The sequence below is a fragment of the Myotis brandtii genome, unplaced genomic scaffold (assembly GCF_000412655.1).
Source record: "Myotis brandtii unplaced genomic scaffold, ASM41265v1 scaffold123, whole genome shotgun sequence".
NCBI classification, from domain to species: domain Eukaryota; kingdom Metazoa; phylum Chordata; class Mammalia; order Chiroptera; family Vespertilionidae; genus Myotis; species Myotis brandtii.
In genome coordinates, this window is record NW_005354291.1 from 13,693,790 (window position 1) to 13,706,951 (window position 13,162).

At 41.6% G+C, this 13,162-nt stretch overlaps 1 protein-coding gene across 1 annotated transcript in view; it reads right to left on the minus strand.

Annotated features, from left to right (window-relative positions):
- IL22RA2 (interleukin 22 receptor, alpha 2) overlaps nucleotides 1-12,613 on the minus strand; it is a 16,825-nt gene extending 4,212 nt beyond the window's left edge. Inside the window, exons 1-3 of the mRNA XM_005859129.2 lie at nucleotides 12,199-12,613; nucleotides 8,206-8,341; nucleotides 5,699-5,877 (exon numbers count right to left, since the gene is read on the minus strand). Of these exons, the coding sequence (XP_005859191.1) occupies nucleotides 5,699-5,877; nucleotides 8,206-8,341; nucleotides 12,199-12,259 (376 nt within the window). The 5' untranslated portion in view covers nucleotides 12,260-12,613. The remainder of the gene's footprint in view (nucleotides 1-5,698; nucleotides 5,878-8,205; nucleotides 8,342-12,198) is intronic.
- Between the last annotated feature and the right edge of the window lie 549 nt (nucleotides 12,614-13,162).

Below are 13,162 nucleotides of genomic sequence, written 5' to 3' on the forward strand. Positions count from 1 at the left end.
GCTACAAAGTTTCAATTATAGAAGGTAAATAAATCCCAGAATAGAAAAAAGAAAGATAAAAAGGAGAGGCTGGGAACTTCCATCCATCTCCCGGGGGGGCTTGGCCAGCCTGAAAATGGCCCTCAGCACTTCCATCCATCTCCCGGAGGGGCTTGGCCAGCCTGAAAATGGCCCTCAGCCCCTCACCCAGGCTGGCCCGGCACCCCAGTGGGACCCCCACCCTGATCCGGGACACCCTTCAGGGCAAACCAGCTGGCCCCCACCCGTGCACCAGGCCTCTATCCTATATAATAAAAGGGTAATATGCAAATTGACCCTAACAGCAGAACAACTGGGAATGACTGGTCACTATGACACACACTGACCACCATGGGGCAGATGCTCAATGCAGGAGTTGTCCCCTGGTGGTCAGTGCACTCTCACAGGGGGAGCTCTGCTCAGCCACAAGCCAGGCTGATGGCTGCCAGCACAGTGGTGGTGGCGGGAGCCTCTCCCGCCTCCTCAGCAGCACTAAGGATGTTCGACTGCAGCTTAGGTCTGCTCCCTGCTGGTAAGTGGACATCCCCCGAGGGCTCCCAGGCTGCCAGAGGGATGTCTGACTGCCAGCTTGGGCCCGATCCCCCAGGGAGCAGGCCTAAGCCAGCAGGTGGACATCCTCTGAGGGGTCCCAGACTGCAAGAGGGCATAGGCCGGGCTGAGGGACCCCCCCGAGTGCACAAATTTTTGTGCACCGGGCCTCTAGTAATATAATATATATGTAGTTCTTTTGGTTGCTGTGTGGTATTTAATTGTATGAGTATCACAGTTTATTATGTTATTCACTAGGTTGTTTCTAGTTTTTTAATATTATGAGTAAAGTTGCTATGAGCATTCTTGTACATGTCATTGGGGAAATATGCATTTTGTTGGGAATATAACTAAGAATAGACTTGCTGGGTGATAGATGTTGCCAGTTTTCACAGTGGATACACCAATTTATATTCCCTTCAGTATATGAAAGTTCCAGTTCTTTGCATTCTCTCTAACACTTAGCTTTATTATCTTAACATTTTTTAATTTTAGCCATTCTGGTAAGTGTGTGTACTTATTCTTTGTGTTTTTAAATTACATTTTCTAATGACTAATGGAATTTAATGTTCATTGCATATTTGGATATTTTTGTGAAGAGTCTGATCAAACTTCTTGCCCATTTTTAATCTGTTGTCTTTTTATTATTAATTTGTACGAGTTCTTTTTACATTCTAGACATAGTCCTTTGTCAAATATGTGCATTGTTTATATCTTCTGTCTGTAGGTTGCCTTTTCATCACTTTAATGGTATATTTTTAAAAATAGAAGTTTGTAGTTTTAGTGTAATCCTATTTATTAGTTATTTCCTTCATCACTAGTACTTTTGAACTCTGGTTTAAGTATTTGGCTCTGTAACCTGGTACAACCTCAAGTTGATGTTTACTGAAACATGAAAGTTGAATATATTTGAATCTCAGACCTTTTTGAACTTGGAAAATTCTTGATTCCTAACTGAGTCAAAACTGAAACATACACCTTTCATTGTTGTTTCTCTTCTTTGATGGCAAGGCTTTCCCGAGTCAGCTCTTTTATAGAGAACTGTTGGTGCAGTGGATTGGGCTTGAATTTCAAGTTATTCCAAAAAAATATGTGCTGGATACCATGGATTGGTTTGCTTAGTTCTCATTCGGCTCCTGCTAGTTGAAGAATTAGAAAACTAAACATCTAGCATTTTGGCCATGATCCAATTAGTTTGGCTCTAATGGGACATAGCACCATCTAGATCATTAGGCAAGTGAGGTAATAATGCTGCAAGTTGTAAGATACATCTTTTATACTTCCCTGAGGGTAACTGCAAACTGGAGAAAGATAAGCACAGTACAGACCATTTGGCCAATAATGGACCCTGATTCTGAGCTGATAGTAATCCTTGGGGACTCAGAATGCACTGTGGGTTCTTGTAGCTGTCAGGTAATAAAAGCAGATTCAATGAGATATACATACAGACAGGATCAATGCCCATTTTGGTTTTCTGAGCTGTGGCATGAAAGTTATTATGGGATGAAAGGCCAAATGGAAGCCAGTGGAATTCCTCCTCTGAACAAAATTGAAAATCAAAAGTACTATTGTATCCCAGGGGAAACAGCAGAGATTTGTGCATCAAAAGAACACCTTGGCTCTAGCTGGCTTGGCTCAGTGGATAGAGCTTTGGTTTGCGGATTGAAGGGTCCCAGGTTTGATTCCAGTCAAGGGCACATGCCCAGGTTGCGGGGTTGATCCCCAGTAGGGGGCGTGCAGGAGGCAGCCAATCAGTGATTCTCTCTCATAGATGCTTCCATCTCTCTCTCCCTCTCCCTTCCTCTCTGAAATCAATAAAAATATATTTTAAAAAACACCTTGAATGATGCAGAGGTAGTAAGATGTATTACTTCCCCCATTTAACTCATTTATTTGAATTATATCCTCTTTTTTGCCCCCCCACTTTCCCCAAAAAGATGGAATAATAAAAGGGATAATTGTAAATGCACTCAGGTGGTGACCATGGTGTGACTCATTATAGTAACCGTTCTGGAGCCAATCAACACAGCCTTTAATATACAGTTACTGCTTTAGAGAATGACTCTTTTCCTTCCTTTGTCCAATAGTTAGAAAGTATCAGAAAAGTTCTCTTTCACTTGGCTTCCTTTCATTTTACTAAAATGTTTTATTTTTATTTTTATTGATTTCAGAGAGGAAGGGAGAGGGAGAGAGAGATCAAAACATTAATGATGAGAATCATTGATAAGCTGTCTCCAGCATGCCCCCTACTGGGGATCAAGCCCACAACCTGGGCATGTGCCCTGACCAATAAGTCATACCAGCCAGGCTCACTTGACTTTCATTGTCATCCTGGCTGTCTGTCACAAATAATCTACAGTCATTGATCTTTTCACAGGATATCCTGTTGGTCCACTAAATTGATCATGTGATACTGATTACATTTGGTGTGCCTAAAGTACTAGGCACTCTAGATGCTTTAGTAAGATACATAGAAGCAGAACATTGTCATTAAATTTCCTCTGCGGTTTGTTGGAGACATTTCCTCTCAAGTGAAAGACAAGTTGCTTTACTTTTCACCCCCTATTACTAAGAAACATTCGCTGGGCTTGCTCGATGAATGAAACACATACCACATTTACTTGTGCTATGCATTTTCAAAATACCCCATGAAATTTTGAACTTTTGAGCTTTGATTTCTCCACATTCTCCACATGTTTTGTAATAAAAAAAAGTCAGGTAAGTGTTTCTGAGAATGTGGATAAATCAGAACCTCATACACTGCTGAGGGAACTGTAAAATGGTACAGTTGCTTTGGAAAACAGTCTGGCAGTTCCTCAAATGATTAAACATAGAGTTACTATGTAACCCAGCAATTCCATTCCTAAGGTATGTGCCACAAAGAAATAAAAACATATGTCTACACAAAAACTGGTACATGAATTCCTATAGGAGCACTATTCATAATGGCCAACAGGGGAAAACAACTCAAATGTTCATCAGCTGAGAAATGGATAAACAAAGTGTGGTCTATCCATATACTAGAATATGATTCTGTCACAAAAAGACAGGAAGTACTTAAATATGATGCAATAAGAAGAACCTTGAAAACATTATACTAAGTGAAAGAGGCCAGTCACCAAAGACCACATATTATATTATTCCATTCATATGAAATGCCAAGCACAGGGTACTTTGTAGAGACAGAAGTAGATTAGTGGTTGCGTAGGGCTGAAAGGCTGGAGAAGTAGAGGAATAGGATGGTGATAGCCAATGTGTATGGAATTTCTTTTTGAGATGATGAAAATGTTTTAAAATTGAGTGTGGATGATGGTTATACATATTTGTGAATATACAAAAAAAATTGAATTGTACACGTTATAAGGGGTATGAATTATATCTCAATAAAGCTGCTTAAAAATCTAGGTGCAGGCAGCGAAGGCCCACTTCCCTAGTGTCCCATACTTGCTTGATAGGCTCATGAATAAAATGGTTGTGTGAAATGGATAGAGGCTATAGACTCAACCATATGGACTTCCTCTTGCCAAGGCTGGACTGACACTGCTGAGTCCAATTTCCCAGTAAGATGAACCAACCCTAGTACATAGTTCATTTTATATAGTAGATATTTTTATCTCTTTCCATGAGGGGGGGGGCAAGTGGCATTGGAATAGAAGCTGTAGTTATCAGCAGTCCCCCTGGTCACCCCCCACCATGGATGTAATCATGAATGCCTCATGCATGAGCATGGTACCCCACGCTACATTGCTTATGACAGAAGAGCTAAGTTAATGTGGAAGAAGTGAAGCCTTACCATATATTCTATCTCAGCGATGGGGCTTTATATGAAGTAAAGTGGATAATTGAAAACTCAGTTTGGGAGACGACACCTTGGGAACTTGTCTAGGAATTCGTATTTGCTCTAATCTTGAGACCGATATATGGCGCTATACCTTCCATAGACAGAATTCACTGGTTTAAGATACAAGACATGGTGGTAGGAGAAGCAATTCTCATAGCAACTGACTCATGAAATGGTTGTTTCCCATACAGTTGATTCTTAATCCTTCTGAATAATAACAACAATAGTTTCCAATACTTAAAAGTTAAGGCTACCTCCTAACTGTTTGAAGCTCTTGGTGCCATTTAACCAACAAGGTGAAAATAAGGTCCATGTGTTATCTGGGACGATTGGTTCTGATTATCAAGAGGAAATAGAATTGTTATAGATACACCGGGGTCAGGGAGAAGTATGTCTGATATCCCTTGAGGTGCCTCCTAGAACTCTCTATTCTGTGATAAAAAATGAATGTAAGATTATGTCTACCTTATACAAGAAAGACCAAAAGAACTCAAACTCCTCATGACTGAAGAGCTGAGTTGCTGGCTGGAAAGAAAGTGAACATTGAATTAATAATGAGAGAAGAAATTAAAAATATTAACTACAGCTTCATGACTAGTTGCAATTATGAGGACTATAATATGTAACACATTTTCTTTCTTGTTTTGTTATGCATATCTTTGTATATATGCATTAAACACTCTTTTTTCTTTCCCCTTTGTCTACTCGTTTATATAAGGTCTGTTGGTAATGATTTATTTCATAATTTATATATTTGATTATAATATTATTCTTGGATTATGATTAAATTAGGAAAAGAATATACATCATGGAGATATGGATAAGAGAGGGAACTTTTTGTCTCCCCTTTGGGGAGGTAGCAAAAGTCTTAATTTCCTCAACAGAAAATTCTTCTAATGAGTATTTTCAGGAATTTAACCCCCATTATTAGGAGGGGTCTAGGCTGGTACAACTCTTTTCTGCTATCTAAAACTCTTTTTTTAATTATTATTACCTAGGAGGTAACAATCTGGCAGAGCGACAGAGTGTCGACTCTGCAGTCAGATGCAGCAGAATTTGAATCCTGATCTGGTTATACAGGCTGAGCAACTACTGAAGCCTCCGTGCCTTGATTTCCTGGGCTGTGAAGTAAGGGTAGTGACCGCCATCCTCTGGCGTTGTTCTGAGTATTTGATCAAGTGAGATGATGGTGTGGACCTCTGCAAAGCACAGGGCCTCGCAACTAGACATACTCTAGGAAGGCTACTCAAGGGCAGGAAAAGCAAATGCAAAGAAACTCCATGGACTCACTTTCCCACCAGGGAGTGAACCGCCGTGTCATGGTCCAGGCCGAGTGGGTCCCAGCCACAGCCGTCTTCACCCTTCCGTAATAAGCCTCCTGAACATCTGAAGTTTCATTGGTAAGATCACAAAATAATTCCGGAATACCCCAACAGTCCTCTTTATTTTTCCATTGTCTCTGTCCATAGCTATAAAAGGGAAAAGACAAATTTGAGTGTCTTCTTTCTGTTGAAGGAGTGCGCAGTTTTCTCAGTCTATTAATATTTTAGACTGGTTGAAAATTGTTCTCCAATATCAGTACTACTATAAAGGCTTATGGCTACTCTTAAGTATCCTTAAAAAGATTTCTTCTTGTCAACCAAAGTATTCTCTTGATAAAACATAAACTCAAGCCTGACACCTTCTGTATCACTAACCTAGAGCTTGTTTTATTAAAAATACTTTGTGAAGTTTTTCTTCTGGTCTATGGACCAACTTTTATTTTTGAGAACTGGCTCTCCACATCCTTAATGCTTCTGAGGATTCAACTCTGTGGTTTTCTTCACTTCTCATCAGCTTGCTGTTGAGTAATGTGGCTGATTCTGAGAATTTGCTACTACTTTTTATCTCAGGTGATGCTTACCCAGCACATACCAATTTCTTTATTGGAAATAGAGTGGGGGTTGTAGTGAGTGCTATGTGAGGAGCTGGAAAAGAGAGAGGGGTACCCATAAAATTGTTCAAAAGGTAGCAAGGCAGAGACAGATAGGCTGATTCATCCTGAGACTAGGGGATGGTGTAACAGCAAAGGGGAAGATCAGTGCTTACTTCCTTACCAGTCATAAATCAGAGAAAATGCAATAAGATAACAGTGGGAGCAGAGCACGAATTAGAGGCCAGGAGAAAGGCTTCAACGTATTTGTTGAAGGACTTGAAATCTGTGACTTTCTAGCCATAGAAATGTTGCTGATATCTTTACTTTGTAAACTATATGACAGCAGCTTCACTATATCAGAAGATACCATAAAAAAAAAAGAACCAACATCATAGATTAAGCACGATTTAATGTTTTTTAATTGTTATTTATTGATGAGAAATTGTCTTTGCTCGCTGAATTTAGCTGTAATGACTGGCCTCTCTATTAATGTGATACCTTATTTTTTGTCCTACCCCAAATGGACAGATATCAATTATAGACCCATATGAACTGGATAGAACCAAAAGGAATGATTTCAAAATATAAATCTGCATTGTACTGTTGAAAATACCACAGAGCTAAGAAGGGATCCAGGTAGTCTGAATTTTATACACTTTTGGGAGCCTTCGTTAAGAAAAAGAATTACAAATATAAAATTCTTCTATGTTGCCTTTAAGTTTAGCCTTCATTAGTATCATGATAAAACAACTCCTAATCCACTTTTTATATTGGACCACAAATAGGCCCACTTTGGACCTGTTTATATTGCCTAAGGAGGAAGGGCAAGAAGAACACTCCTCCCAACTCCCTACATGCTGGAAGCATCTCCAGCTATGCACGCATCTGTTTTTGAAATGGAGGAATCTTTATAGTAAAGCTTTGTAAATTTTACCCAAATGTAAGAAAAGCTGCGGTAGTTACAGACTGATAAAATTCCAGAAACATTTCTTCTAAAGTTAGTGAGAGGTTAATGAGTGGAAACATTGGACCTTGGACCTACTCCATGCTGGAGAGACATGAATTTATGGAATAAAAATTGTTATTTTGGTCCAGAGCTACACCTGGTTTCTAAATTTATGATGAAAAACCTTCAAAATAAAGGGTCGTATTTCCTGTCTCACGCTCAGTCAGCACTGCAAACTATGTAAGAGAGGAAAGAGCCTCAAAAATACCCCAGGAAATGCTTGAGTGGGAAACCTGCCATGTGCAAATCAGGAACCTCTGTTCCAGGCCTCGGTCCAGGAAAGGAGTTGATCCTATCTGAGGTTTGGCAACGATCCCGCAGAACTAGCTTGAAGCTCACACGAGAGGAACATGCAGCAGCACAGCCCAATTCGTGTTCATGCTTACAGGAGTCATTAATTTTTGAAATGCATTTTCTAAATGGTAAACACACTCTAAAAAATGACTTTTACATTAAAAATATACTTTACACACTGACCTCCATGTGACCCACAACTTCTTTTTCAGTATGAATAGTGTCAACTTAGTGAAGTGACTGCTGTATGCTAAGCAAGCTGTTTCCAACACTCGCTTGACAAATAGTTATTTGAGTGCCCACTATGTGCCAGACTGCTGTGACGCCAAAGGCTGAGCCTGCAAGGTCTTGGTGCTGGTTTTTACGGGATGACATATGTCCCCAGCATTTTGCACTACATCATGCATTTTGTGTCACCAGGCGGCCTTCAGGGGAGACAAGACAAGCCTGTCCCTTACCTCTGCTTTTTCTCAGTCTCTCTGACACTGAAATAATGCTCAGATTCTTACATTCCATTGCAATTCTAGAAAATGTTCTCCCCGTGGCCATGTCTATCAGTTGGAGGAAGCTCAAATTACTTACATTTTATATTGTACAAAGTAGATACTGCTGCTGCTGGCAGAAGCCCTCCCAGGCTGCCAGTGCAAAACGTTGTGAAAGTTCCGGGACTGAAAATGTACTCTCTGAGGCTTCAGAGACTCATGGGCTGGGTGAGTTTCTAAAATAATAGAGAAGGGAAAACACTGAACATTATTAATATGTGCACCATTGTTATTTTTTAAATATATTTACTTGATTTTTTACAGAGAGGAGAGGGATAGAGAGTTAGAAACATCAATGAGAGAGAAACATCGATCAGCTGCCTCCTGCACACCTACTGGGGATGTGCCCGCAACCAAGGTACATGCCCTTGACCAGAATCGAACCTGGGACCTTTCAGTCCGCAGGTCGACGCTCTATCCACTGAGCCAAACTGGTTAGGGCACGCACCATTGTTATTAATGTAGTTTTCAAGGTAATACCTGAGGTGGGATTCCCTAAAGAAGTTTCTGACAGTGCAGATAATGGAAGTGGAGCCCAGAAATCACCATTTTGAATCTTCAATGTGATGATTTTTATGCATGCTGAAGTTTCAGGACCATTGTGTTTCAGACTATCAACACCTAAGTGATATCCTCCCATCCCATTCCCAAACCGTAGAGGAAATAAAGAGCAGTGGGTAAATACTGTCCTTAGTCCCTTCCCTGAGGGTCATGGAATGTAAGGACTGAGATGAAAGACCCATGCCAAGGCCACTCCTCCACCTTCGTAGGAGCCCTGTATTATGGCTCCTCTGATAGAACATTTTGCCTTGGATCAATTTTGGCTCTAGGACCTCAGCCCAGCACTCAGTTCTTCCTTTCTCAGGTTCTTGCTCAATCTCTGGGTCCTGCCTCAGTGTCCTCCACCTCTCCCAGAGGACCCACCTATATTCCAGGTAGGCCGGCTTTGCTGTCCCACTCCTGAAGGTCTGCACTGATTGGCCTGCGTCCTGGCTTCAAGTGTAAGTGCTCAGCTAAACTGGCCCATGCTATGAAGGGAGACCGCCCAAGACCCTGCCATGGGCCCAGTGTCCCTGAGAAGGCTCTCAACAGCAATCATGGCAGGAAAGGATAACTTTGCCCTGACATGGCTTGTACTTTCCACCTCAGGTCATGTGACATGGGTGGTGCAGTCTCACCTGTTCTTAGTCCCATGGAGGCAAGAGACCTTTGACAATATTTTATTCTAGAGTCTGAAGAAAGCCAGAATGTGTCACCCCAAAATATGCCTCTTTTGACATAAAAAACTTATTTGAGCTGAAGGCAAGTAAGCAATGCAGGCAGGAAAAGCCCCCCCCCCCGCCCCCGCCCGCTTTTTCTGACTAAAGGCAGTATATAAATTCTTCTTTTACCGAGACTGACTCTTACCCACCCAGAGATGGCACCAGAAGAATCTGCCAACAAATCGCACTCCATTAGTTTCCTCTCATATATTTACTTTCTGTAGTTTCCCACCCTTGCAAGCCTAAAATTGCTTTCATTTGTCCTGCCATGTCTCTACAAATGTATTTTTATTTATTTTTTTGCTGAAGATGCTACATAAGCTTGAATTCTAACCCACCGTTTTGAGTTACTCTGTTTAGGTTTCTCATTTGTGATGTGCTCTGTATGCATTAATAAGCTGTTTTTCTCTTGTTAATCTTTCTTTCTATTAAAGAGTCCTAGCTATGAACCTAAGATGGGCAGAGGTAGAGCTTCACCTCCTGAGCAGGTTCAAGGTTTCTGAAAAGGGCTAGGACAGTGGTCGGCAAACCGTGGCTCGCGAGCCGCATGCGGCTCTTTGGCCCCTTGAGTGTGGCCCTTCCACAAAATACCACGTGCGGGCGCGCACGTACAGTGCGATTGAAACTTCGTGGCCCATGCGCAGAAGTTGGTTTTCGGAAAGGAGATAGGCGAAACAAGTATACAAGACGAGTGTGGATGGAAGAGTTGGAAGGGGTCGACCTCAGCGAACGTACCTCAATCAGATTGAGGACGTTTTTAGCAAAGGCCAGCTTAGGAGTACCCTAATTAAGTTAATAACAATGTACCTACCTATATAGTTTAAGTTTAAAAAATTTGGCTCTCAAAAGAAATTTCAATCGTTGTACTGTTGATATTTGGCTCTGTTGACTAATGAGTTTGCCGACCACTGGGCTAGGAAGTTGGGCAGACGGAGGAGTCAGAAAGCATAGCCCCTGTTTTCCCTGACCTCATTTTCTTTCTCCTGCTCCACCTGTGGGTGTGGTCCCCACTGAAGGTCCTTTCCTTTTCCTGACTGCTCCTCCCTGGATTTCCACATACATCAAGTCTTTGCTCAAATATCATTGAGGTGGAAGCAAGTAATCCTAAACCCATAATCTCAGCTCTGAACATTCAAGATGTGTCATTTTCTAATGTTTGTTTATTTTTACCACCCAAATACTGTTAATACTCTTATTAAGGGGGGGGGTGGTGTTTTTATTTTTTTACCTCCTTCAGTGCATCACATGGTGGTGTGTACTTGGAAAGAGTCTATTGCCACCATTAATTTTGCTCACTAAAATGCTGCGTAATCACTCATATTTAGTACATAAAACTCCCCTGAGTTTTTGGGAGATGACAGGCACAGAGTCCTGAAGCCCTTGCCTGGAGTTGATTTGCTGCCCTGAAGATAGATGATTCAGGGTCCCTTATCTGTCTACAGATTTCTTCTCTAATTTTTGTAAGACAATCATCAAAATAATAGCAAATCACTCTGTACCAGACACTGAGGGGCTTTTATCTGCATTAACTCATTTAATCTGCCCCACTTTTCTATGAAAAATGGACTATTGTCATCTTCCTCTCACAGACTAAAAAACTAAGCCTTGTTGAGCAGAAGGAACTTGTGCAGCAGCAAACTCCAGAGCCTGCCTGTCACCACGGAAAACCAAGTACAAAGCCTCAGGAGAGAAGAGCTAATGGAGAAAACCAAACAACGACAGGCTGGAGATATTCCTCCTCCTCCTCCTACCCTTCCCCTTCCCAGCTGACATTCATTGAACATGAATGTCTATGAACATTAAACATGTATCAGGCACGGTGCCCAAAGCTTTACATCTTATTTCATTCCCAAATCACCAAATAAAGCAGGTATTTTTATTGCTATATTTACAACAGGGAAGCTGAGACTTAAAGAAGTTGCCTATCTTGCCCAAGGTTACAGACCCGGTAAAATGCAGAGGCAGGATCATTTGGGTAGCACTGAATTCCTGCCATATTTTGCTAAGTTAGTCCTTGGTGTTACAAGGACCAAAGGCATAGTCTACACAATTGCACACATTTCTGGGAGATGGAGGCTTGAACTGTTTTTATATAATCAGTCACTGGGCAACTGTAGTTTTGGGAAACTTACTTGAGTCACTCACATTGAGAGGTACCCATCTGTTAACTGGGGGTCCTAATGGCCTTGCTCAGAGGTATGTTGGGGTGATGATGGTCTCTGCTCTGGAAGAGTTCTCTGTGAACACCGAGAGCAAATTCGCACATGTTCTTTACTGTCTCTATTCTGTGCCAGGCATTGCTCCAAGCACTTGGCATATATTAATTCATTTAATCCTCACAATACGTACAATTTCCATTCTACAGATGAAGACATTGAGGCACGGGAACGTTAAGTCAATTGCCCAAGTTTTCCTAAAGAGTAAATGGCAGAGCTGAAATCCAGACTCAGACAGTCTGGCTTAGAAGACTTTTTCTACCCACTAAGCTGTCACGTCCCCTGAAGGCAAAAGAAATGCTAAGGAGACAGAGGTGGATGTGCGTTGGTCCTGTATGAATTTTGCACCCACTAGAGTAGCTACTCAGTAAGTCCACGTGGAGTTAGTTATTCAGGTTGCAGATAAAAACTGACCCCACATCTGTTCTGATTGTTTCAAGACAGAAGCTGGAATTTTTACAAAGCCCGGAAAAGCAGCATTGCCATTTCTAACAATCCCTCAAGCACACTCAGATGACAAAACCGTGAGCAATTAGAAAGAAATGAAGCACTTACCTGCAGCACCAGTCAGGAAGAGAGTGACGAGGAAGCCTAGAAGGCAATGTTTAGGCGTCATGGTTGCGCGTGTGACTGGTCAGGCAACCAGTGATCCCCTGAATGAGAGCACAGCTCTGATCAGAAGAGGAAATTGGAATCCTCATGCAGAGCACCCTCTTCTGAGTTTAACAGTGGTTCCGTGAATGCATTTTATTAGGGAAATTATGCAAGTAACGAATTGCTTCAAAACACATTTGCTGTAAGTCACTTCGATGGGGAAGCTCAATTTTGTAGGGTTTGAGGCTTCATTAACTGTGAAAAGGGAAAAAAATTCACTGAGGATTGGCAGACTGGAGGGCAGGGTAGGGCAGGAATTGTGCAAGGTGCTCGCAGGTGAGTGAATGGAGCAACTCATGAAATCTTAAAGGAACTTGGGCCCTGGAGGCAAAGAAGCTTATAGTGGGCGTGAGTTTGAGTGATGTGCTTGGCAGTTATAGCTATCAGAGCCCCTGGCAGTGGTTCAAAGCAGGTGGGGTCTCTGACTGTTTTTCCTTTTCCTCCCTTATTGGAAGCTCTCTGAGTAAACTTCTTGGTACATCTCGTACCCTCCACACCCTCTGGCTCCCTGCCGCGCTCCCTGCCGAGCTCCTGCCATACTCGTTGGTCTGATCTCCACTCAAGTAATGCCTGTTCCTTTCTATTCCCAACCTCAGTTCTTATGAATCTGATATTTTGAGTGATTTCTGAGTAAGTCAAACCGAATGAGTCTTTAAAAGTGAATCTGGAGAAATCATTTTGAACTACATTAGATCTTTTTCATATCTTTTTGGAAATTTGATTGAACTAGGTTATCTGTTCCTTGTCCATGGTTTATTATGTCATCTTTCTTGCCCAAACAGTTTTTATCACATGTTTTTAGAGACACTAAAACTGTACATTAAAGCACAAAAAAGTCAAAGGTGTTTGTTTTTTTTTAAGAGGC